This window comes from Eschscholzia californica, unplaced genomic scaffold, assembly GCF_041429995.1.
Source record: "Eschscholzia californica isolate CP2 unplaced genomic scaffold, dmEscCali1.0.p SCAF_4, whole genome shotgun sequence".
NCBI lineage: Eukaryota > Viridiplantae > Streptophyta > Magnoliopsida > Ranunculales > Papaveraceae > Eschscholzia > Eschscholzia californica.
The window spans coordinates 21,589,983-21,617,214 of NW_028238461.1; the positions used below are offsets into that span (position 1 = coordinate 21,589,983).

General features: G+C 35.8%; 3 protein-coding genes across 3 annotated transcripts; all 3 read left to right on the top strand.

Annotated features, from left to right (window-relative positions):
- The first annotated feature begins 241 nt into the window (after positions 1-241).
- Positions 242-3,101, top strand: LOC147543622 (ran-binding protein 1 homolog c-like). Its single transcript, XM_086637152.1, has 4 exons — positions 242-784; positions 895-1,046; positions 1,139-1,264; positions 2,557-3,101. The coding sequence occupies exons 1-4, from the start codon at positions 624-626 to the stop codon at positions 2,751-2,753; spliced, it is 636 nt and encodes a 211-aa protein (XP_086493278.1). The 5' UTR covers positions 242-623; the 3' UTR covers positions 2,754-3,101.
- Positions 3,102-6,912: 3,811 nt separating this feature from the next.
- Positions 6,913-20,006, top strand: LOC147543623 (uncharacterized). The gene is made up of 13 exons (XM_086637150.1): positions 6,913-7,349; positions 9,737-9,911; positions 11,063-11,146; positions 12,420-12,661; positions 12,797-13,040; positions 13,199-13,278; positions 13,669-13,753; positions 14,538-14,669; positions 14,751-14,864; positions 15,311-15,355; positions 16,433-16,508; positions 19,253-19,303; positions 19,396-20,006. Exons 1-13 carry the CDS (start codon positions 7,201-7,203, stop codon positions 19,482-19,484), a joined length of 1,566 nt encoding a protein of 521 aa, XP_086493276.1. The 5' UTR covers positions 6,913-7,200; the 3' UTR covers positions 19,485-20,006.
- Positions 20,007-22,022: 2,016 nt separating this feature from the next.
- Positions 22,023-24,921, top strand: LOC147543624 (RNA-binding protein 1-like). The gene is made up of 6 exons (XM_086637151.1): positions 22,023-22,333; positions 23,226-23,344; positions 23,434-23,728; positions 23,825-23,886; positions 24,033-24,114; positions 24,549-24,921. The coding sequence occupies exons 1-6, from the start codon at positions 22,294-22,296 to the stop codon at positions 24,668-24,670; spliced, it is 720 nt and encodes a 239-aa protein (XP_086493277.1). The 5' UTR covers positions 22,023-22,293; the 3' UTR covers positions 24,671-24,921.
- The last annotated feature ends 2,311 nt before the right edge of the window (positions 24,922-27,232 follow it).

The window sequence follows — 27,232 nt, forward strand, 5'->3', positions numbered from 1 at the left end:
TAAGTGCGAAAATCAAACACCCTCTTAGAGACTCCTAAAATGAGATAGGATCCTCAATTTGGAACCTTGTATTGGGTTTGGTGCAAGTCACGAAATCTTGGGTGTCTTATAGGCGGCCTATTCATTTCACTCTTGGGGCCTCCCTCTCTCTTCCTGTCCCATGAATTGGGCCAAGTTGGAGGACACTAGGAATGGGCCTAATCCTTGTTTCTAGGCCGATGGAAAGTGTCAAGGGAGGGATGGGCTAAAAGCAAAATGACGGGTCCCATTTAGAGGCACCCCTGAATCTTCCCTCCCTTTCATCATTGATCATTTCATACAGCCAAGATGAGTTGGAATCCAATCTTATACGCCTAGGCGAATAGTGTTCTTTCAACCCTAACTCCTCAAGAAAATCACAGCCGTCAATATTAATAACGCACAGATCTTGTCCATTCATACTTAAACAGAAATAAGGTTTCTCGTCCGTAACCCTACTCCTTGATGCACAGTATCACGATTCCGAACTCTCAAAATACGAAAAACCCTATTATATCATCTCCACCGCCACTCTCCTTGTTCACTTATCGCGCCGAATTGCATTTTACTTTCTCACTCTAGTTTTCTCTCTCGAATTCTCAGCCATGGCAAGTATTGATCCCAAGCTAAAGGAAGAAGAAGAAGAGACCTCGGAAACTGTTGGAGCTGAAGATGAAGATACCGGAGCACAGATTGCTCCAATCGTTAAGCTTGAAGAAGTTGCTGTCACTACTGGAGAGGAAGACGAAGACATTATTCTAGATCTGTAAGAAACTTCAATCAAGTTCTTCTTTTCCTCTGATCTTTTCGTTCTTGATTCATTTGATCGATGATCGGTTTATTGATTTAGTTGATCGGTGATCTTGTTTTGTGTAGAAAAGCGAAGCTTTATCGATTTGATAAAGAAGGAAATCAATGGAAGGAAAGAGGTGCAGGAACTGTAAAACTTCTTAAGCACAAAAAAACTGAGAAAGTTCGTTTAGTTATGCGCCAGTCGAAGACTCTCAAGATCTGTGCAAACCATCTAGGTTTGTCATCTCTTCCATATCATTAATTTTTTCATTGTTTTTTGATTCGTCCGATCTGATTTAGGGTTTTATTATTCACTATTTGGTCACAGTTCTACCTACGATTTCAATTCAAGAGCACGCTGGAAATGAGAAATCGTGTGTTTGGCACGCAACTGATTTCTCTGATGGAGAGCTTAAGGAAGAGATGTTTTGCATTCGATTTCCATCAATTGAGAGTAAGCATTAACCTAATTTCCTCCTATTTAGTTCTCAATAATGGATTCTTAGTTTGATTTGTCATTTTTTTCTGTCGGATTCTACTCTTTTTGTTTATAGAGTTGTGATTGAATTCTTGACAAGTGATTAACATTCTGAAGTAAAATGCATCCCCTGTAAGATGACCTTAACCTTTCATCTACAAATATTTCAAAGATATGGGTGTGAAGTTTTATAATAAATGAATTTGAGTGTTGGATGAGTGCGAGAATGGATTGGGTGTGGATCGGGTGCTCGTCCTTCTGTTTATAATATGCCAACTGTGATATGTATGTAGAAAATAAGACCTAACCTGAATCTCCTAGTTACATTTATTGGTATGATGTGACAGTCATCATTTTAATCTATTACTTTGATCAACCTGTCATCATCTAACTATCTTAGGACTTAGGCGTGGAGCCATGGAGGTCATTCGAATCAATAAGCTTCTAGTTGCTTGATCTAGTACGAGTGTTTAGTTAAGGGTACACTAACTGAGAAAGGGTTGAGAGTGTTTCTTGTTTCTGCCACTTTTCAGTTGATATCGTTATTTGCTCCTTGATTTTTTTGAAACACCATATTAGTTCTATCGAGGACTATAGACCTCCAAGGTCAAGAGTAAAACCTTGCTCTACGCAATGGAGAGAGACACATGTTACCACTCAATCAAAGCGGGTTTCACTGTTTATAGTTATCTTAGCTACTGGGAAACCTTCTCGTGGCAAGGATTTTATTTTATAAGCTTAGTATATTACTTCCAAAATTACTGAATCTGTTCGTAACGATAAGTTAGTATATACATGAACTCTTTGATGACGTGTTAGTGTATACATATTCTCTTTAGAGTACAAAAAAGGTACAATATGTTGTTTGTCTATAGCAATTGCCATGTGTTGATTGTCGATCTCTTCTTATGTTAGTTTTTTTTAATATATCTAGTTCCGAATCTGAACTTTGCACGTGTTGCTTACTAGTAATGAGGTTTTGGAACATTTTTCTTTTTAGTAAAATCAGATCTTGACATTAGTTGTCTCCCCAAATTTGGAACTTGCTGGACTTTTAGATTCTTTTACAAGTGATTCTCAAGTCAGCTGGCCTCTGGCTTGGCCAAGGTTGAGTCCCTAGCCCAGATACTTAAAACTTGGTTACTGTCAGAAGATTCGTTTTGTTATCTTTTTGTAATACAATATATATATATATATATATATATATATATAATTCTTGTTTGAAAAGAATTTGTTATTGACTCTTGGTTCTGGTTTCCTATTTGAAGACGCCAAAACTTTCAAGGAGAAGATCGAAGAGGTGGCTGAATCCCAAGGGAAGAAATCTGAAGAGACTAAAGAAGGTGCAGCAGCTGCTGATCTGATAGAGAAGTTGAGTGTAGTAGAAGAGAAGGAGGCTGAAAAACCCAAAGAAGAGGAACCAGCAGCAGCTACATCGGAAACAGAAGAGAAGAAGGCTGAATGAGAGTATAATTGGGTATTATTCACTATTCCTCATTTGTCATCATATCTTTATATATTCAAGTTCCCCAGAGTTTGTCGAGTCTTCCAAAATCCTAAAACAAGAAATATACATTTGATCAAGTGAGTTTAAAAGGGAAGGATTTGGCTTCGAGTGAGTTGGTTGGTCAGTCTGTCTGTTGAGGTTTAATTGGGTTAGGGTTTTGATTTGGTTGTCTTCATTTTTGTGATGAATGATGATGATGGTGAAGATTGTCTGCTTTTTTCATTGTTTCTGGTACAGTTTTGGGGAACGAAACTAGTGGAAAACTGGTGATATTTGATTGATTTTAAGTTTGGAGTCTTTTTTTTTTATCATGGGCTCATTTAGCATCTACTTTCATAATTTATATAAGTTTTATTTGATATGATCCTACGGGTAATGAACTCATTGTGAAACTTAGGTTGTGTTTGATAGCAACAGGATGTCATGGCTTAGTAAAACATATTTATGTGCTTTCTCTGTCTAAAGGTTTCTACTTTTATATCATGTCCGATAACATTCGTCGTTCTGCTGAGTTTTGGATTTTTGGAGAACCACTGATACCTTCAACAGTGGATTGTGCTAAAACCATTTCCCTTCAATGATCTTCTTTTTGTCGTCCTTCTCGATGCATTTCTCCATGATCTAGAAGATATCATCGGAGGCAGTTAAGACGTCTCACCCATCCCAACTTGCAATTTTAACGCATAAAGCTTCATTTGAATGACATATTCCTGGTGTGATTTATCAGCCAAATGACACCCTTTAATTAATATCAAGATTGTGTTAAAGGAGTACAAGAGTTTCAAACCATGAGTTTGCCCTCCACCTACCAACAACTACACAATGAAGCTTTGCCTAGTCTGTCCTCTGATCCTCTTTCAAAAAAATTACTCAGGAATATCCAGACTGTGTATGTTGCTACTAACATCCATCCCACGAATGCGTAACTCCTCGGATTTTATTTGATGCCAAACTTCTTAGCATCATACCTCCCGAGCTCTTTTACCTTGGTTATAGTTTTTCTTTTTCTAGACAAAGGTTTTTGTGTAGTTGATGTGCCTAAAGCTATCAAGAAGAAAACATGGCCATTTGTAGAAGAAGACGTGAAGGGAAGGAGACAAAGAGGTGGGAGTTAATCTCGAATAAGCTCGTACCAACACGACGCCACGAGAAATGGAGTCTCCATTGGAGATGGCGTAAGTGGAGGGGCAAGCTAGGTTAGAATAGGTTCCTCTAGTGAATCTCCAACTTAGCGCAAGTTTCTTCAGTAATTTGGCGAAATGTTCCGATTATTCGTCTGATGATGTAAAAAAGGGCAATTCGGCTAAACGCCACTGGTAGAGATCAAAGTTCATGAGATGTATGAAGATGAGAAAACCAGTAGAGTAAAAAGTTAAAGAAAAGAGAAATTTTTGTCGTTCGACTTTTCATTGAATCAAGAATTGAAATTATGATGAGGAAAAAAAATAGATAAATGGAGAGTCTCCAAAAGGAACATGAGGAAGCAAGCTCGGCTACAAAAAAAAAGGTCGCAGAGCTACACCAATCCTTGTTCTGGAGTTAAAAGTATTATGAGGAAGGACCTTCATTCGGATACATGATGCAGCAACCTGTGAAGATGCAAAGGAAGATGGCAGAGAAGGTGATTCCACGGTTGGATAAGCTAACTTGGCCTCCCTTCAGCTTGAAAATTTTGAATGCTGAGAGACCGAGGGACTTTAAAAGTTCTACATTAGAGACCTCAAATGGATCTGCAGATTCAGAAATATTCATCAATGATTCCGTCACTATCATGAGTCTGGCGCTAATAGACGAGCCAACTATGTGCTGAGTTTTTCCCACATATTAAAAGGGGAAGCAAGATCCTAGTACGCTTATGTGTAGCTAAGATCTCTGAAGTCTTTCAAAGGGCTATACACACGATTCTGTACAACTTTTGACAACAACCAGATGCTAGAGAAGATCTCAAAAGATTTGTTTGAGTCCAACAGAGTTGATTACCAAGAAACAAAGGGTCACAGTGACAGAGGATCGACTCTGGAAGTTGAATGAGGAGCACAAACCTTCAGTAGACCACAACACAAGCCACTCTCGGAGAAGAGGAAGGACCTTCATTCGGAGTGAAACATAAGTTGTTAACGAAAAATTAAAGAGACTGTCTTATTGCCCTAGTTTCCTGTTGCTCCCTTATTTGATCTAATTCTGCTTGTACCTTAAACAGGGTTGTTTGCATCATATATAATGCATCAACATCTCTATTCTTTTCTTTCCATAGATAGACAATTTCTGTTGCTAAATCTTCTTCTCCAGACATGGTAATTTCAAATTCAAGTGATATATTTTATTATGATTGAATTTGTGAAAACGAAGTACTTACAATAGTTGAATTGGTGCTTAACGGACATTTTGGGGTTGCTGAATTGGCTTCCCTTTCCTTTAGCGCCAAAGTGATGTTGTCGAGAAGTAGTTTTTCAGGTATCTCCTAGAAAATTGATCCTTGTGAACTTCGCTGAATGTTCTTTCTTCACATAGTGTGATCTGAGATGGAGGGACTTGTAAAAAAGACACACCGACCCTTAAGTCAGTTAAGTATCACCGGTTATGAAATAATTTAGTGAGACTGTGAAAGAATTGTCCGCTTTAGAGCAAACCTGATAGGCTTATTTAGGCTTAGAGGGCGGTGACAAAACACTAGCAGAGATAAGGCACCCGCTTGATGAGAGTCACATGTTATAACCATTGAAGATAATATCTGATTGAGCGCGTATCTTCTAACACTAACATATCTTTTGACATAACAATTTGTATGAAAAAGCGGATCTTTGACACTATCTGCATTTTACACAACTGTTGTTCTCTTAAGGAAAAGTATAGCTCAAGGTGTTGAGCTAATTTTACCTCCTTGTTCCGTCTCTTTGATAAGAGTAGGGGTAATAGGGCAAAACTGACTCAGATCCACCTCTCCGCTAGCCTCAAGACAGAGTAAAGCTCGGAGTGTCGACCTGACTTTTGCATACCTACCCACTCTGTTTCAAGACTCAAGCAACGCTCATGGAAAACTGACTCACAATCTCTCTGGGTAGAGTTGGACATAATTGGTAAGGATATATCCGATCCATCATCCTGGGCTATCGTGGTTTTACTCGTGTGTGCCTAGACACTAGCATGTACGACCCAAATCAATTATTGACTTCTTGGATGGTCAAAACTGACCAATATTTGATTCCACACCGGCAATTTTATCATTATGGAAATATTAGGAAAGTGAATTTTTGTTACTTTTATAATGATTAAAAGGACTACATATGTTATTTTTATTTAACCATAACGAAAGTCACAACAGAATACATGATATATATGGAAGGTATAACGTGCCATAAACACCATATTACCATTTCAAAAAAAAATTGACAATTATATAATGAACAAATTTTCTGTAAAAGCTCATCACCATGAACATTTGTATTGAATTAAAATTTTAATTTCATTCTTATGTGAGTTCTCAGATTTGAAAGTTTAAAAAATAAAATTAATATACATTTAAAGCTAATTCTTTGACTAAATTTTCGGTCCAATACCACGAAGGCCTTATTATTTTCATTAAATATCAAATTCAAGTTAAACTTACAAACATACAATAATTATACAATATATTTCGTTGATGTAGTCGCACGATTTGTAGCACATTCAAAACACAATAAATTAAAATAAGGTGGATGAGCTACGCCAATCGAACAAACCCCAAAAGCTATTAAGTTAACTACATGACATTGATATATTATGGATGTAATATACGAATACATCTCAAATATAACATAAAATAAATCATGAATGGAATAAAACCTATAATTAATTTTTATTTCATTTTTATTGTAAATTTTTAGCCTATTAGCATCATTTCATAAAAGGTAGTTGGGCAGTATAAGTAAAGTAGGGTGGAAACATTCACACCCTTAACAAATAAGACCACTTTTGTACATTTTATTCTGAGTCTTAATAGGTCCACTCTGTATTTTACAGTAAATACAACACATTAATTGACCAGTTAAACTTCAATGTTCTATTACACATCAAACATCAGTACACCAGTCACCTAAATCAACGGTTGTTAAAGAAAACTGCACCATTTTCATGACCTAACACAGCTAATATTGAGTCATCATCTACTAATCAACCCAAAAAAACCATCATTTCATCACAGCCGTCGGATACGTAATCTCTCCGGTTAGGAATTGTTCGTACATAATGAACGGCTGAGATTTGAAGTTTGTACAGACTTGCAATGAAGTTGACCCTACCAGGGTTTGGTGTATACAGATATTAGAGAGAGAAAGAGTTTTAGAAGTAAAGAGTGAGAAAGACAGAGTAGAGAGAGAGAGAGAAAACGAGAGAGAGAGAGAGAGAGAGAGAGAGAGAGAGAGAGAAGATGGAAGATGGAGGAGAAGAGAGCAAAGTTGTAGTAGAAGAAGAAATACAGGGGTCAAGCTTAACGATGGAGAAGGTAGCAGCAGCGAAGCAGTTCATTGAGAATCACTATAAAGCTCAGATGAAGAACCTTCAAGAACGAAAAGAAAGGTATTAAACCCGATGAATCAAAAACTATATCTCAAGATCTGATTTCGTTTCTTATTTCGTTGATTGATTCTGTTTTAGTCTTGTTTTCGTGTTTGATTTCATTAATCATCTAAAACAAGCTTGAATTTTGATAAAAATACCTAGTCATGTTTCTTCCTATGTAAAATCAAGAAAAAGTTCAGAAATTTACAATTATTTCGTTTCCGTACATCTTTTTCTTGATTCCGGATGGTATTTTTACTCATTTATTGTTATTAATTGAGATAGTTTTCTTAGTAAGATGAGATTGATGTTCATTATTCATAGTGTTTGCATGTTCATATGCTTATTATCTAAAAAAAATTGCTTTTTTTCTTGTGGAAAATGTGGGTATTTGCTCCTAAAACAAAGGGTTTTGCTAGCTTAGCTTAAGTGTGCATCAATTATTGATTGTTGCTCGCATATTCACAAGCTAAATCTAACTATTAAGTCGTCTACTGAGGGGAATTTTGAACATGGTGATCGTGAGGTACTATAATGAATCTCAAAATCCTGTAGATTTTGCCTCTGAGTTACTCAGCTATGACAGCTAGAATGACAAGAGTGACCGTTAAGTTGATTAGTTACCGATATATGCTCATCCTTGTTTGTTCCCTAAAGAAGCATCTTATAGAATGTGGGTTCCTTTTCTAAAGGCTCAAAACATGCGCATGCGGAGACATCACCATAATTCTTAAATCTAGTACGTGTATATTTAGCGTTGTGAGAAAGATGCTTGATTAAGGCATCGATCTAGCTTAAGAGGGCTATGATTTAGCAATGTCTAGGAGTTATCTAAGGAAGCATCTACATGGTTTACATTTGTCTGGGGTCTCTTTTAGTAATGATTAAGGAGTTAACGAACAAATCCAACTCATTAGGACTTGAATGTTTAGCAAGTATGAGTCAATAAAGGAAGTAGTCACGTGGTTTATAGCTTTCTGAGACCTGTCTTAGGATTCTAAAGGTGGAGTCTTTTGATTTATAGAACTTCTTTCCCGTAAAAGAATCATTACCATGAATGGCCTACCCCATGATTCCACATGCAATGTTGAATCCTCATTGTTGGTCAAGGTCTTGGTCATTAGATTCAGAAAAGGTATCTCCTTTTGTTCGATGTGTGGTTTCCTAGCCTCATTCCTACTTCAAGTTGAATTGGTGGCGTTGATTTAGTCATCCACTGCTCCTAGGCAGAATTTTTGGCTTTACCATTTATTTCCTTGTTTTTTTCTTCATTGGATAGAGAATCATCTTATTAATTGCTCCGTGATTATTTAATACCTTTAATCTTCTTTCTAGCTTTATAACTTATTTACAATTAAAAATGCTATTCTTCTAAATGTATGTCATGACCCTGCATTAGAGGGTTAGCTGAAAGAGTTATACATTAAAGAACTCTTTAATGTGAAACTCCTATATTTGCCAATTGCCACTTCATTCACGAGGAAACATGTTTATGGATTGAACCACAATGTTCTACACTACGTTAATATTTGTTTGCAATTTCGATCAATACTAAATCAGACATTTGCAAACTCTAGACCGTATATCCAGTTAAAATTGTCTTGCTTACTTGCTTATGACTTTATTCCGTTAAAGTGTCATTTACTACATTACGAAGTTGTCATGGAGGCTCCACTAAGGTGCTATTTCCACTCCTTCATTTAGGATTGTAGTTATTGATCAATCTAAATGCGGAGTAAAAAAAATTTAGGTGCTTAAGAAACAAGGAAGTTGAAACCCACCACTTTGCATCCAGCTAATTATGAAGGTTGAAACCTTTGTTTGTCGATCATATGGTTTTTGTTTCACCAAGAGGTATCAAATGAAGACAAGAAGTATTTGACTCTTACGTTTCAAAAAAGAAGTACTTGACTCATGGAATTGCTTAAGAAACAACAAAGTAGATTATTGGCTCTGGTGTTATCTAAGAATCGAAAACATATGTTCTCCTGCCTATGGTTAATTTGGATCAGAAATGATTTGAAGTTCTCAGGAAATTCACAAGTGTTTACTTGCCAAAAATGGAACAGGGAGCTGTTCAGTTGAGTTAAATTTTAGAACAAATGCAACTTATTTTATGAAGAGGAACAATGCCTATAAAATGATGAATTGGATGTTCACTAATTTCAAACATATATAGGTATTTTTTGTATCTGAGATCTTGATATATTGTTTTCCCACCGGCAACTCGGCATTATTCCAACATTTTTCTTGCTTTGTACCTTCCATTTAATTTATTTAGATAACCATTACATGTCTTCTATTTGTTGCTTTGAAGTTTCTTTTGTTGCTATATATTTGTTGGAGAACTTAAGCATAGTGTTATACTTCTGTATATCTTTTTACAAGGTCTGGTTGCATTGCAGACGTTGGGTGTTAGAAAGGAAATTGGCTTCCTCACATGTATCTGAGGAGGAACAGATCAATCTAATCAAGGATTTGGAGCGAAAAGAGACGGAGTTTATGCGACTTAAAAGGCATAAGATTTGTGTTGATGACTTTGAGCTTTTAACCATTATCGGGCGAGGTGCTTATGGGGAGGTTAGAAAGTTGCTTGGTCAATCATAATTCTTAAGAGTCTGCTTTGTCATTATGTTACCAATGTCTTGTTTTTTTCGAACACTTTATTTGGCCTGACATGTCTTTGCTGGTAATTCTGTTATTTTCACATCTTTCCTGTTTTCTTTTGGATTCGTATTTTAAAACAAAGACTTTGTCCTTTAGGTCGTTGACATTCTCTTTGTTGTGGTATTTGAACACGTCTACTTGTGGCTTGCTTGTGTCCTTTTTTCATCATGCCGTCTTTCTTGGGATAAGATTACTATTGTTATAAATCACATGTTCCTGTTTCTTACCGCTTTTTGGGGGAATGACAAGAACTGACCTCGATACAACCAAGGAATGAAATTTCGGTTGACATGGGAATAGAAATATTTCGGTCATTTTGACCGAAATATTTCAAAATTTATTTCATTGACAAGGCATTGTTAAGAAGGCTTAGTTAAATTTCTGTTTCAATGGAAATTCGGTAAGCATGGAATGGAAATATTTCAGTCATTTCGACCATAATATTTCGAAATTTAGTTTCTTGGATACAACAAGCCTGAGGTCGCATGTAGTGGAAAGAAAATGTGACTTCGCAACCTAGAAAAGTTCACCTTTGTGTTACAGTTTTGTGATGAGGTTCGGACAGCAGCAGACACCTTGAATTTGGACTTGGATGCTTTGAAATTCATACTGCACTTTTCGCACGTTAATAACTTCAATTTTTGTTTCATTTAGCAGTTTAGAAATGATACTTGGAAATAAGATTGTTGTTTTAGCCGAAGCTTTAAGTTATTAATGTGGTCGGTTCCAGCCTGCTGTTGATTTATATTTACTATAAAATTTAGCTATAAGAATTAAGAAGTTCCTAGCAACATAAAATAATTTAATCTGAGGAGTATGTTCTCATTGTTATTTGAGTTACAGAGAAATATTATAATTAAACTAGAACCTCATGGTTTGCTTAGTTACTAAGTTGCACACCCTCGATACGAAGAATCTTATCTAAATGCTAAGGTCTTATTTCATCTGCAAGCATGATTTCAACACTATTTTGGAGACCTGGAACTTTATCGGTTCCATCCATATTTTGGTTTGGGATTATATTCATTGCAAAATCACGGTGCTTATAGTTTCTTGTTATACAGGTTAGGCTATGCCGAGAAAAGTCATCTGGCAATATTTATGCCATGAAAAAGTTGAAGAAATCAGAAATGCTTAGTAGGGGTCAGGTAAGATCAAATCCTCTGCTGGAACTTACCAATTTTGGAAAAGCAAATATCTTTTTCGTTCTCATCCTAAGCAGATGAAACATAATTGTCATTTTGTAATCACCTTCGTTGTATAACATTCTTTTTGTTTTGGAGTCCGGTAACTGGACTGATTTGTGCCTACAAGATATAATAAATATGAAATCGAAGTGTATTCTCATATATATATATTTTTTTGAATACTTTGAATTAATATTGAAGAAAAAAGGGGGGGATACAGAGGAAAAAGAATAGCCAAAAGAAGGAAAGAAAAAGAGAGGGGGCTCTTGAAAGTTATATCATCTAAGGATATCCCCCCAACTCGAGACAAAATCTAAATAAGAGAATGATGTAGCCCATCCTATGTTTCTACTCCACGAAAAGAGGACGCCAAGCACGTATTCTCATATATATCTCCAAGATAATAATACACTAAAATTGATTATTTCTATGTTTATGTTATTTATATCTTGGGTAGGAATACTTGACTTGAGTACCACTTTTACCCTTATTAGTTGGACTACACCTATCTATACAACACCCGTTTAGGCTTGTGTGGGGTGGGGGTGGTGAGTTGTTGGACTCCTCTTCCTGCATTTCTTAGGGTACTTACCAATACCATGTATCTGACAAGTTAGAGAGTTGGGATGCAATTGTAACTTTCACAAACGACACACTTTTGCATACATTTTCGATCACATTGTGAAGGCTCCACTCCAGATCTCGTTCCACATTGCCTAAGGTCTCATAACATTAAGACATGTTTGCTTTGAGTCTTAAGAGATGCTTGAATTTCAATTAAGTTTCAATATTTTCTTTTTTCAAATGAGTTCTACAATTCGAATGTCCTTGTCAAGTTAACTCACAGATAACTGAGTTCTGTCGATCTGGCTTTTACTAGTTCGGATTATGAAGATATGAGGACTGTGTATGAGAAGCTGCTAATAGTTTTTTGAGAGAAAGCAGACTCTTATTTATAAGGCCATTGGGCTTAAAGTATGGATATTTACAAAAGTCTAATATGACAGCATAGAGGCCACATCAGTTTCAGCTTGACACGAGTGGCTTCTGTCAGATGTAAGCTTGAGCTAAATGTTATGTTTTACGTAGTAACTAGTAACAATGATAACCTGTAGGTTTTCTAGAATATGGTTTTCTACATGTCTCTCCAAGTACCTCGTCGTTTCGTAAAGTACATGTTTATATCCTGATGTTTTTCCTTCTTTAGTTAAAAATTATATGTTCTTGAACATAGGTTGAACACGTTAGAGCTGAAAGAAATCTGCTCGCAGAAGTTGCCAGCCACTGCATTGTGAAACTCTACTATTCATTTCAAGATTGTGAATACTTGTATCTAATCATGGAATATTTACCTGGTGGTGACATGATGACTCTGCTCATAAGAGAAGACACCTTAAGTGAAGATGTGGCTAGATTCTACATAGCTCAAAGTGTTCTTGCCATAGAATCCATTCATGCACATCACTACATTCACAGGTTGGTAACTTGGCATAATAGTGCATGTTTAGCTAACTTGGTGGAGGCTTCCCTTTGGAATAATGTTTAGATACTTTAAGTGCAAGTGAACTTTAGATCGCATCCCTTCTCATCTGTGTATGACCCTTTTTTCAGAGATATTAAACCTGACAACCTTCTATTAGATAAGAATGGTCACATGAAGCTGTCTGATTTTGGTCTCTGCAAACCTCTTGATTGCTCAACCCTATCTGTTCTCAAAGAAGATGAGCCCATGGACAGTGAGAATTTGAGGGAATCAATGGACATCGATGGGCGATTCCCAGATAGAGCTAATGGGAGCAGGTGGAAAAGCCCCCTTGAACAACTCCAGCATTGGCAGATGAACAGGAGAAAGTTGGTAAGCAGCATGTTGGTTTTGTAGTTGTTTAAAGTGTTACTTCCAAACTCCAACTACGTGGTTCTTGGAGCTAATTTATGTTGTGGCGAGCTCTAGTAGTTGTTTTCTTTTATAACATTATTCGTCACAATAATTAGCTAGTGCCTCTGTCATCACAGGCATTTTCCACTGTGGGTACACCTGATTACATTGCTCCGGAAGTACTGCTGAAGAAAGGTTATGGCATGGAGTGTGACTGGTTCGTCTATTTAAAATATTTCGGTCTTATATTGGAGTATTTTCATCTTAGATGTCTCATGATTGCGTGATAATATGTTGACTTGTTTATCTCAATATTTGATTTGTATATCTATCTCTAATTTCATAATATGATAACAATTGAGTACCACTAAAGCTAGAAATGTTAATCATCTAAGGACGATGTTTTTTTTGTAACTCTCCTTTAGAAAGAATTTAACAGCCATATTCATAATTCCATATTTGTATAAGTTCTGGTTGCAAGATGAGGGTTAGGCCACAAATACACATGATCTTCTTGTAGCATTTGGCCCAATGATGGTATTGAATAATGAGTATGTTGCACTATTGGGACCTTTCCTTGTATTCTTACCCAATGGGCTGCTTGCAGGTGGTCATTAGGTGCCATAATGTATGAGATGCTTGTTGGTTATCCGCCATTTTACTCGGATGACCCAATAACCACATGCAGAAAGGTAAGCACTTCGAGTCTGTGCTTGATGAAAACTGCAAATCTTAATGATATCGAGGCATGTTTCTAACTGCATTGAAGGCCTTACAGAAAAACCATTGCCTCAAAACTGGTTGGTGCCTTGGTGGGGTGACGAAAGTGAACCAGGAACCTAAACAAGACCCCGAAGACAGACACCCCAATGAACTTCTGATTTTTTTTTGTTTTCTGGTTTGGCCATCTTAAGGGTCTCGACCCGGGCCCACCCTTGGGCCTGAACCAGCCGAATGAATCAAATGAAGTGTCTCCTACATATTATTATTATTATTATTATTATTATTATTATTATTATTATTTTGTTCAACAAGCCCCTGACATTATTACTAGCAAGCAGAAAAGAATGATTATTAGAAATTTAGGATCAATAGAGAATCTGCAGATTTAGTCAAATTAGAAATGACTTAGTAACTATCTAATATTCTAGATATTTCACAACTACTACAATTGTGGCCTCCATAAAGGCAGGTCTTTCCCTATAAAAGTGACTCTCCATGTATTCTTTTCCTCATCAAGTTATAATAAACTCTTTTATTACAATTGCCCTTCTTTATTGGTTTCCTTTTAGTTGTTTTTCTACTATAATTTTGGTTCCAGTTATTTGCAAGCTTCTACATTGTCTACATTATATACTTGGATAAACATGCCTGTAAGAAAATTAAAAAAATATCTTACCCTATAAATGTTGCTTCGCTAGTGTTTTCTCAATGGTGAAAAACCTATAGACCCTTTCACTTTGTTTTCTTTGCCAGATTGTGCACTGGAGGACCCACTTAAAGTTTCCAGAGGAAACAAGGTTGACACTGGAAGCAAAGGATCTTATTTGTAGGTTGCTCTGTGATGTCGACCACAGGCTGGGTATGGGAGGGGCAAATCAAATAAAAGTATGAAGTGGAACCTGTGTTATTTCTAATGCATTGATTAAATTTTTATGTGTTATTCATGTCACAATTGAACTTGGTCAGGCTCATCCTTGGTTCAAAGATGTTGTATGGGACAAACTCTACGAAATCGATGCAGCGTTTAAGCCAGAAGTCAATGGGGAGCTAGATACTCAAAACTTCTTGAAGTTTGATGAAGTACGGTTCTGTATTTATCATCCCTCCCCTCATCTTTTACCCACCAAAACCGACTCTGGACCTTGTTAAATTCTAGTTGACTGCTTATTTTCATTTTCTGTTTGCTTGAAATCAATTACTTAGGATTTAAAAAAAAAAAAATCAATTACTTAGGGAACCTTCTTTTTTATTTTACGTGGAATCCTAAGTTTCTTTTTAAATGTAATTGCTTGACATGGATATTTTTGTTGCTTTTAGATTAGACAACCCCAAGAGTAATCTTTTGTTTTGTCCTATTCCATTAGGTCATTGTTGTTGAGAACTGAGCCCTTTGCCTTACAACTATGATAGCTGCTGCACTTACACTTTTATTATTCAATTGTTTATGACCTATAGATCTTGTTTAATATGTGTCATCTGAAAATTAGTTTGCTAATGCGATAAATTATTTGTTTTTTTTTTAATAGGTGAATCCTCCACCAGCAAGGACTGGTTCAGGACACTCAAGGAAGGTAAGTAACTTCAATTCAGAAGATTACGCGTACTTCTAAGCTGTTGCACATTTGCAGCTTTACCTCACGTTTCTTGACAATAAAATGTAACCGTTGTAGTATGAACTCCCAAAGAAAACATCAGATAAGTGCATGGAAATGAAATTAAAATCGAGTGTTTCTTCCATTCAACTTTGCTTTCAAGGGAATCAATATCACCTTTAATAAAGGGAGTCACTCTATGTTGATAAAAATTAGGTACATTTTTTAAACAACTATACTTCCTCTTACACGATTCTCTCCTATTTGAATGGAAGAACAATAAGTGAGAATAGAGTCTATAGTCCAAAACCAATTAAATTTAACATCAATATATTAGTTCCAATAAGTTCTCAGATAGCTAGAACGGTTTGTTATTTATTCTGGAATTTTATATAGAGTGCTTGATGTACCTTGGATGTGTTTCTAGCAGTATGTTAGCACAAAATATGTTTTATAACAAATTGTAACGGTAGGTTATGAATGTTGAAATTTCTGGCGGCGTAAATTTGTCAGGTTTATCAGTCATTGTCCATCTCATAGCTCTGATTGGAAATATTGATAACCGTCGGTTCATAACTTGAAAACTTTGTTGAACTTTATGCATATATGTGACTGTTGTAGTGCAAAGGTAGATGTAGAGGACGGTTTCTCTCAAGTAGAATCCCTTGGATTTAGGCAATTCCACGTGATGCAAACACAGAGGTGGAAGTTACTGACGAGGTTAACCCTTTGAAATAAAATATTATTTTTTCAAGTAGAACCAGTAGACAATTAAAATTGAATAAAACATAACATAAACTACAATAAACTGGAAATAAGGATATCAAACAACGGAGTGCTACCTAATGCCTATAGGTTTCGGACAGTTCCTATAATGAACTTAGGAAGGTGTTCCTGCTACTATGTAATTACTCACTCTTAAAGAAGAATAAACCAAAACAAAGGGGAAACTAAATCTAATATTACATTGTAGATGTGTTTCAATCCATGATATCTGCGTTTTCTCTTGCTTTTGTTTGTGTGACTTGCTAAGACATTGGTTTACTATTCTGACAGATGCTATTAAGTACTCCCAAAGATCTGAATTTTGTCGGTTATACGTACAAAAACTTTGATGCCGTGAAAGGACTAGGTATGCATTTCTCATCATACTCAAGAAGTTCTTTACGAATGAAGAGTGCTTCCTTTTTAATAAATGTTACCTCGTTGAGCTATTTTGTTTTATTTATCCGTGTTTCTGGCCAACCTAGGTCCGAGTCCCGTCCAACTGCTTTACATGTGTCGTGAGTAGTCAGTAATTATATATGCCTTTTCTGCTATTTCCCAGTGAAGCAGACAGGTTTTAACAAACTTCGAGAGTTTGAGGTTTTCTTTTTTCCTTTATCTCTTGTGTGACTATGGGGCACTAAACTGAGCATCTAGTACAGTAGTCGATCTGATACTGTCACCAGTCTTTAGAAAACCAACGGAGTTGTTTGTCTTGAAAAAAATAGAGTGAGACGACTCAGATTGTACCTATTTCTGCACAAATGCTCAAACTGAATACTCTTTACTACTTTGCAGTATACTTGGAAGAACTAGTCATTCTTTCTCATAATCAGGGTCTTGCAGCTTACCTATATTTCTTGGACGAATAGGATACTGGTTGTGGACATTGGTGCCATGTCCACCAATGTTTGTGTTATTGGCTGGGTACATTTGAAATGCCTCCCAATGTCTGTATTATTTGTTTTGAGACATTCAGATGTCCACCACTGTCGCTGTTTTTCGTTTGAGACATTTCAAATGTCTGCCAGTGTATCATTCTTTTATGACATTTCAAATGCCCCCGGTGTCCCTGTTATTTGTTTGGGACATGAGATCACCGACATTTCAAGACATTTTGGTTTCATTGACATTGGTGGACATTCTAACGTGTAGACGTAGAGAGCTTTTGGAGAGAGAATTCTTCCAAAATATAGAAGACATCGGTACATTTTGATAAGGAAGATAATAAAGTAATTAAGAATGATAATAATAATCATTACAATTAGATTAATAATAATAGTAACAATATTATTATTCTTATTATTATTATTATTATACTATAATATTATATGTTATTTCATATGATAAGATAATAATATTATTTTAATAATAAATGTCCTCCAGTTGTTCTTCAATGCCTATAGATGTCTAGATGTTCATGAAAGTCCAAAAATATATTTCTTAAATATTAGTAAAAACATGTTATTACACATGTTAATATAAAAAGAATAATGCTATTATAATAATAAATATCTACCAGTTGTCCATCAATTTCTATAATGTCCACAAAAGTCGATATATTTTTGAAATATCAGTGAAAGTATGTTATTTCGTCTGATTAGATAATAATAATAATATTATAATAACAAATATTTACCAATTTTTCATCAATGTCTATAGATACCTAGATATACACGAAATTCCTTTTTTTTTTTTGAAATATCAGATAGAAACATGTTATTTCGTATGATTAGGTAATAACGATAATAATGTTATAAATAAATATCCACCACTTGTCCATTAACATAAATATCCATATGTTCAGGAAAGTCCAAAAGTAGATTTATAAATATAAGTGAAGTATATTATTTCTTATAATTATATAACTAAGATATTATAATAAATATCCATCAATAGCTATAGGTATCCGGATGTCCATGGAAGTCCAAAGATGTATTTTTAAAACATTAGTAAAATATGTTGTTTCACAATATAAGATAATAATAATGAATAACCTAATCATCAATATCGACATATACTCAAATGTCTGCAAAAGTCAAAAACTATATTTTTGGAATATCAGTAAAAGTATGTTATTATTTCATATGAAAAGGTAATAATCTACCAATGTCTATTGATTAAGAAATATAATAATACTATATATTTTTTAATAATAATAAAACCAATAATAATGAATAATAGTTTTAGTAAAAATATTAATGAAATTATTAATACTAGTAATAATAACAATAAGATTAATAATAATGATAATAATAATTAATAATAAAATGTGTATTACACAATATCTCGAAATGTCTCGAACGATGTCCACAAGACATTCTGTCTATAGACTTGACATCTTGAAATGTCTACAAGACATATTGTCTATAGGACTAAATGTCTACAAGACATTTTGTCCATGAATGTCCACCAACGTCTCTACCTACTACTGCCTCTCCCTATTGTCTTCTACTAATTTTCCTTTGTCGATAGCAAAGGAAGCCTTTTTTTATAGCTTTGAATTAATACTTGTTAGTAAAAAAGAATTTACAAGAAACAGACTGACTATTATATTATCATAGCCTCCCAGTTGTCTACGAAATCATTGTAGTATTTTGTTTTAACCCAAGCATATTTCTACTCCACTGAAATAAAGGGCCTTTTACATCTTTGACTTCTACGGTGCAGTTCGGGTTTGAATCTTTGAAAATCTTCTCATTTCTGTTCCTCCATAGGCCTCAGATTATAGCCATAGCCCATAGGAACCAGGTTCCAAAGGTTTTTATATGTCTTGGTGATTTTTGAAGCCTCCCAATGGTAGATAGGTTTATCTACTAAGTTTCGTGGGCACCGTTGGTTGTTCCTTGTCTTGATGAAAAGTTCCATAGAGTAGTAGCGCTTTACAATGAAGGAATGTGCCTTGGGCTAAAACAAAATCCTACAATGATTTTGTAGCGAGTTATTATGCATGAAGCGTTTTGTATGTTGTCGTTGGCCGTCCTTTTAGAATATTTCCTGTTTCATTTTTAGCAGTAAGAGATTCTGATTGAAGTATTTTATATGTTTGTATTCTGTTAGACGGGTAAATATCTTAACACTAATCTTTTCTACTTTTTTGGATTCTTCCAGATATGAAGAGGAGTAAACCACAACGACTGCCATCAATTGATTCAATCTTCGGTAATACATTCATCTTCTTACCTACCAAAAGCGTGCCACACTCTGTATATTGAAATTCATCCAGTACCTGATCAATGTTTTTCACCTCTTAGGGTTTTCTGCAATGGAGTGTTCAAGAAAAACAAGTGAAGAAACTGATATACAGATGCTAGAATCATCGGGCGAGGCCATGTCTCCTTAGGAAGAAAAGTGATATGTGTAAAGCCTTTGAAATGTTAAGGAATGACCGGCTCTCATCTTCACGGGCGAAAAATCACTGCTTATTTTCAGTCAGGATTTTCTCCCGAATAAGCAATTGCAGCAACTTGGTTGCCATGCCTACTGAAAACCCAAGAATGAAGGTGTACAGCAATATTGATAAACTTTTCCAGAAACCCAGTACCGGGTACGTCGTTAATAGTATACTCGATGGTTGTAGTTCTAAGAACGGCTCCTGTTTAAAGTTTAATAGTTTGTTACAGAGAGGATAGAGAGAGAATGATACTTTTATGTCCTGGATGCCCAGGTTGGCTAAGCTAAAAAAGTGCCTTCTCTAGTGGCAGTTTCTGGGCTTATGGAGGAAAGAACTTGGGGACTACCATATCTCTTAAACTGTGTTGGAGAAATTAAATAACTAATTGTAGCAAGTAAAGGAACATCTGGGGTTTTAGTTTTTACAATTGAGGATTGCATTTTGAGGTTTGAAAACAGATTAGTTTTGGTTGAACTTTTGTTGTTGAATCTTTTTACTTATTTAGAGTGATGTCTGTCATGGGTTGGACACTTAGACTAGACCTAACTTCTCTTGAAAGCCAACTTGCTAAGATATGATTGTCAAATTCTAATGCAAAGATGATGTAAGATTATGTTAATACTTCCCCTGAATGCTAGGGCTAGAATTGTTTGTTAGTCTATCTCTACGCATGGCCAAGCTAGAGAGTCCCAAAAACAACACTACTATTACAACTTTATCTGATATTTACAAAAAAAAGAAAAATATTATATGCGTAACCCTTAACATGCTAGTTAGTAATTTACAACAAAAAAAATTATAAGCGTGAGCGACCAAGCCTTAGTAGGTATAGATATTGTTTCTGCTTTAGACCGCTTATGCCCGAGTGTCAAGTCCACAGATGTGATATTTTGTTCTTGGGGAAGGTTCTACGTGCCTTGCTGAAAGCCGACGAAGATACACGATGTAAAACAAATAGTCAGTCGATGTAAAACAAAATAACACTTGCAAAGTAACAATTGGTAGGGGTTAGATACTCATCCTCGCCCTCAGCTAATCACTGGTAAGTATTTGCTGGACCACACGTGTGAATAAGTGACTCCTGTACGAAGAAAGAGAAAAGGAGAGAGAAGAGAGAGGAAGAAGGAAGGAGAAGAGAGAGATTTTTTTTTTCTAAGTATGAAGGCAGCCAGAGATTTTGGTCGGTTGGCGATCTTATCGGAGCAAATGATGAAGTGGCGAGGGGAATGACGTGGCAGAGAGAGGTGATGAGATGGAGGAGATAGAGTTAACAGACAAAAAGAAGATGTGAGTGTGGCATGTAGAAATGGTTCAATGACGTTTTGCCCCGTCCAACTGAAAAGCCTATCAACCGACCCCAGTTCCATTTAATTTTAGTTTGATTTTTGAAAATCGTCCAAGTCAAACCGATCCAATTATATTTATTGATTGTAACTAATAGGGTTTGTAAACCGAGATATATAATTTGTAAGAGGTTCAACTTTATAATCGGATAAAGGTTGACTTTGAATTTCAACTTCCCTTATTCTTGATTAATTTCACTTTTCTATTTTCATGTATGATTTGGTTAAATGGATTTGGTCAGACGGACCAATCAAACTTAGTCGAGTCAAACAGAACAAGATTGAATGAAGTCGCTTGATAGTTTGAGCCTCGTCTTCGCCTGATGATTTAACCAAACCACAAGTTTGGCTTCGACCAGGTTCTAAGAGCGAGCTCAACCTGTGCCGGCTGAAGCCGAAAACTCAAATTTTCGGCCTCAGCCGGGGGGTCCAACCCCCAGGCGGTCGGGGCTTAGTCCCAACCGACCTTTTCAGGCGATCAAGGGTTTAGGGTCAGTTGGAGATCATCTCTAGCCGTTGGATTTTCTCCAACGGATAGATCTTCTCAATTTTTTTTTTTAAATGCAATTACTTTTATTTATTTTTCTAAAACTTTAATTACTTTTAATCTTTTTAAACTCTAACAAAAACTTACACATTAATAATTAAAATACATTCTATCAACGTGCCGGTCTCCGAATAATTGTCCACCACCCTTTGGTGTAACGGTTGGACACCCCTCTTAAGACCATGAGGTCGTGGGATCGAGTCTCGGTGGAAGCTGTTGCCATCAAGATTTATCCTATGTAATGTAGGCTATAAATAATGTAATAATTTGTCGGGCTTTAGGCCTCTTTGTCGTCGGGCTTTAGGCCTCTTTGTCGTCGGGCTTTAGGCCTCTTTCATTCTCAGTTTAAATTAGGCGGTTGTCGTGCTTATTACATCTCCATGATGCATCAATGCCTTGTAACGACTAACGTAGATCGTAGTCGAATTCTCAAAAAAAAAAAAAAAAAAACTTTAGAAAAAAATTATTTTGAAAATAGTTCAAACACGTGTTCCGTACATACACAAGATCACACATGTTTTTCGCACACCTACAAAATGTCTAAACATGCGTTTTCCACATGCACAAATTTTAGGCCAAAAGAGAAGTTTGGTACTTGGGTTGGAGTTGAATTTTTAGTTTGATTTGAGGCTGAAAATTTTGGGTGATAATTATTAGGCCTGAGAGGCTGAGGTTGGAGTTGCTGTAAGGCAGATTTATTTGAACGTCTTTACCCAACGGGTGACCCATACCCATGTTGACCGAATCCCTATTCCGTCTTCCCCGATCAATCGAACTTCGCTAGGGCAAGTTTTCTGGAGGGAATTCAGTTGCACAGAGGAGAGAGAGAGTGGGAGAGGAAGGAGATAGAGATAGATAGAGAATAATCATGACAGACCCTTATCGGAGGTTTGCTGCTTCAGAAAGAGGTATTTTCCCGGTGCCTTAAACCCTATTTTTGATTCCATTATTGTATTGTACCTAATCAGTAATTACAATGATAAAACCTCGAAAATTTAAAGAATGAGTAATCAATATACCATTTTTATATTCCAATTCACTGTGATTATTGGCCTTAACGAACATTCAAGCATTATTAGGACAAGAATTAAAGCAATGTTCTTTGATTTGTTTAGGTTCCCCCTTTTTATTTGTATTTGAGAATTGGTAATCACAATGATATCCTTGTCTGTGTGGTTGTGTGTGTGTGTGCGTGTGTGTGAGAGAGAGATATGCTTATCACCTAACTACTTGGGTTGAACAAGAAATGTGCCATAAGGATTAAACATAACAAGAAAGATGAGAAATGCTTCTTTCGCCTCGAGTCAGAGTTACTTAGAAGTTGATGTCACATCTTTCTCACTACCATCACATGTTTTTTAGTCAATGATTTAAAGGCACAGATTGTACCATCGACGTAGTGATCGTACCATTGCCTAAAGAAGATATTGTTGTAGTACGATTAAAGAGGAGTTTGGTTCTCGTGAACGGTTATGGCAATAAAAGAACATTCTTGTCCGAAATTTGGATATATGTGGTGCCTTTGCTTTTGGAATGGTTAGTATGAGTTCTAAAGAGGACTAGAAACTCCACCACCGAAGATTTATCGAACCTCGAACAAATGCTACCACCCGCAAAGATGGCTTCACATATATGTAGTGTTTTCTCAATACCTCTATTTTCTTAGTAGATAAGAGTCTTCTGACTTACCCATGTTTGTAGTTCATGTTATTGAGGTTTCCTAGAATACAATATGCTACTCCAATCCGGGAATTCATGATTTTTTGTTACTGTTTTGATTGGTTGATCTAATTGTGACAGATACCGTTCCAAGAACGAGTTTTCCTGGTTATATGTCTTCTGATTCTTCCTTCTTATCATCTCAATCTTTGTTGAGTACTAATGATTTGCGAGGGGCTCCCGATTATCTACAAAAAGATGTAATTTTTCCAACTTGAGAACGCCATCTAAGTTCCTATATCTCGAGTTATGTTAGAATCTTAACAAGTGAGTGTTTTGATGGTATCAGGTATTACCACTTCAACCTGGACCATATAGCTTCAATGATATTTCTGGTGTTGGCAGTCATACTGGATCAGGGCTCATTGGTTTAACGACTGGAATAAGCTTCCAGGGGCTTCCCCCTATCCGGGAAGACCCTGCTTTGGCCAGTCAAAGGCGCGGTATTGCACTAGGGATCAACCCAGACTTGCTTAATGAAAGGCCTAATTCTTTAAGAAACGTTAATGGTGTTTCGACGGAGGAATCAAGTTTTCTCTTTGTCGATGGACTTCCAAAAGACTGTACCAGACGAGAAGCATCTCGTATCCTTTTGAGACTTATCTATTCGGTTTATACCTCTTATGTTATCACAATTTGACTATCTTGTTGTGTCTTTGTTATCCTTGACTATTTTTAAGACCTTTTCCGTCCTTTTATTGGCTTTAAAGATATCAGAGTAGTCCACAAGGGAGTCAGACGGGTATGTTGTCTCCTCCATTGCCGTTATTTTATTTTTTCCGTATTCATGTTGTTATAACTTTATAAAGAAAATCAAGGAAAGCTATGTATTATGTATATATTGTTAAGAAAAGTTTGTACTCATTTTGTTAAGCTCTTGAACTGCAGTCTGGAGATAAGGCTATGGTTCTGTGTTTTGTCGAGTTTAATGACCCAAAGTGTGCTCTGACTGCCATGGATGCTCTCCAAGGTTTGTACTCTGTATTTTATCAATATTTCAGGGATTACGAATCTTTGTTTGTGGTATGTCCTTTATATGTTTCACTCTTCATCTGCTCATTCCGTATAACAAGATCAAAACATGTAACAATATAACAAATTGGTATGTTGGCCTCTGTAGCTGAACTTTCTTATCCTGTATCTTCGTCACTGCTTGATTGTTAGGGAATTCAAAACGAGCAAAAATAATTTTATGAGGAGTCTCAACCAATCACACGATGGGTCTTGTTTGTCCAATGTGTCACTATTCAAAACTAGCATTATATAAAGATCGAATGAAGTCACTCCTTTGTATTCCTTTTCCTGATTGCTTTGCAAATTAAGATAGGTAAAAGTTAGCTATGCCTATATATTTGCAATATTTTTCTTGTTTCGAATTATATCAAATATTATGAACCCGTGCAGGTTACAGGTTTGATGATAAAAAGGCAGATTCTTCTGCTTTGAAGATTCAATTTGCAAAGTTCCCTTTTCACCTACCGTCCACGTTAACACGTGATGACCAACGAACTGGCGATAGAAGATAACTGTCACATTGAGGCGCTTATCTAGCAGAATCAAGACGATAACAACACTTGTACTGAAGCACAAGAGAAGCTAACTGCTTAAGGCATAGGTTCTCTTTTGTGTTAATGTTGTTTTTTTAGGTACAATATCGACAAGCACCAAAAAGCTGAATATGTATAAAACCGCAGTATTTAGTTTTCTTAGTGATATTGTATCTATCATCAGTTCGAATACAGACTTTATGAAGGATAAATGATTTGTTAGCATGAAACTCTCTATCAATGCTTTGAAATTATTGTTCGATAACGATAATATTAAGCACGAACTCGATTCCCAAAACTAGGCAGGTTCAAACTCTGCTCCCCCTTGACAGCACTTGACAGGAGTTGTTAAGCTTTGTCGAAACTTGGTTATGGCTTCCTGAGTCAGTCTGGCAGCTGATTGCCGTACTAGTTCAGTAGAAGAAAGATGCAGACTAAGTGGAAGACTCAGGATGTGCAAAAGCAAAAAAGTTGGATTTACATTTCAATTTTTCCTTCATTGATGTTTGAAATTTTGATCATGCGTTATACAATAATTTATCTGTTCATCACTTTTACCCTAAAAAATCAAATACCCATCCTTAATTTTTTGAAGTGGGTAAGTAAATAATCTAAACAACCTAACCAATAATCAATTACAAAACTAATATGGAAAAGATAGAACTTGTCAACTTTTCAAGTTCCTAAACAAAACTAGTACCTGCAAGCCCTTGATGCAACAAATTATGAGCAATATTATCTCTTTCTCTCATCGAATTCATCGATCTCAAACTATTCTCAGGTACCATTTCGTCATCGTTCAATTCGAATTGTATCTCTGGATCAACTTGATCATTCATAATCTCACAAATATTATGTAAAACACAACAAGCTCCAAGAACAACAGGCAAATCTTGAAGTTTCATCTCAGTTCTTTTCTGTAAACAACCCCATCTTCTTTTCAACCTAGTAAATGAATTTTTAGCAACATTTTGAATATCTTGAATCTTCTCATTAAATGCATGTTGTGTCCAAGTTAGGTTTTTCTGAGTATATGGAACTAAAACCCAATCCATTAATGGATACCCATTACTTCCAACTATCCAAACTCCATTTAATTCACCACCATTAGCCCTTTTAAACAAAGCTGATTTCTCTAATACTTGATCATCAGGCATTGAACCAGGCCAACCAATACAAACATCTGTAAAAACCCCTTTATCATCAACAACTCCTTGAACTGTAACTGAGTATGAACTTTTCTGATTTCTTTCTGTATGTTTCTTATTGAAGTAAGCTTGAACACTAATCTTCGGAGCGATAATCGGAATGTGAGTAGTATACATTGATCCAATAACATTGGGTATTCTTGAAATCGATTCGAATTCGTTCTTGATACTTTTCGATCTATCTTCATCAGGCCATTGTAAAAACTTAGGCATTAAAACAGTTTTAATAGCAGAACAAACCTCAAGAACAAGTTTATGACAAGTTGAAATACCTAATCCGAATAATTTCGAAACAACTCGAAGTGGTTCACCAGTTGCTAATCTGTATATACAAACAGCAACCCTTTGTGGAACTGGAATTGCATCTCTAAGCATTGTATTTTGTTTAGTAACTGATAAATTCAATTCTTGACAAATCAAATCAAAAGTTGATTTACTCATTCGAAATGCTTTTCGAAATTCTGATTCAGGGAAATTAGGACTGTTACATTGATCCCACCAAGCTTTTGATCTATCTTTTACCCAAAGACGTCTTTGATGACCTGAAACTGACTTTGATTCTTTTGATTTAGGGTTAGTTGAGATTTGGGTAGCTACTATTTTATTAGCTGATAAATGAGATTGTTGAATTGTAAACCTATCAGATTCATCAATATCAGAGTAATATTGTTGAAGATGAGAGTAATAATCAAACATAGATTGGGTTTTCTTCTTTTGATTTGATTCTAAAAAAGAGGATTCTTGATTTGATTTATCTTTTTCATCATCATCTAGTAAGAGAAATGATGTAAGTAATTCTTTGACAACTTTTTTCTTCTTTCCATTATTACTAGCTAGTTTGAATTCATCTTCAATTTGTTCTTCTTCATCTTCATCATCATTTCTTCTTTTTCTTTTGTTATTGTTGTTGTTGTTGATTGATGAAGGTTCTTTCATAGTGTAAATGTAGGAGTAGTCTTCTTCTTGGGTTGTAATGGTCATATCAATGAGAGAGAAATTGTAAGTAGTTGATAAAACTTTATGAGTAGTAGAGACAGAGTGAGAGAGAGAAGTCCAGTTAGGATTTTAGAGAGAGAGAGAGAAAATAATGTCAAATCTGTTGAGGGTAGAGAGAGAAAGGGAGGTTTGATGCTGAGATTTAGAGTTGAAGAGAGAGAGAGAGAGAGGGGAGAAGTGTGAATTCAAAATGTGAATTTGAGGGGTTTATATATGGAGGTGGAGGAGGGGGAAGAAAGTAGATAGAGAGAGAGAAAGTAGAGAGAGAGAGAGAGAGAGAGGTGTGAACGCGGAGGGAGGGTTGAATGGTAAACCGTGTAGGTGAGTTGGATAACGC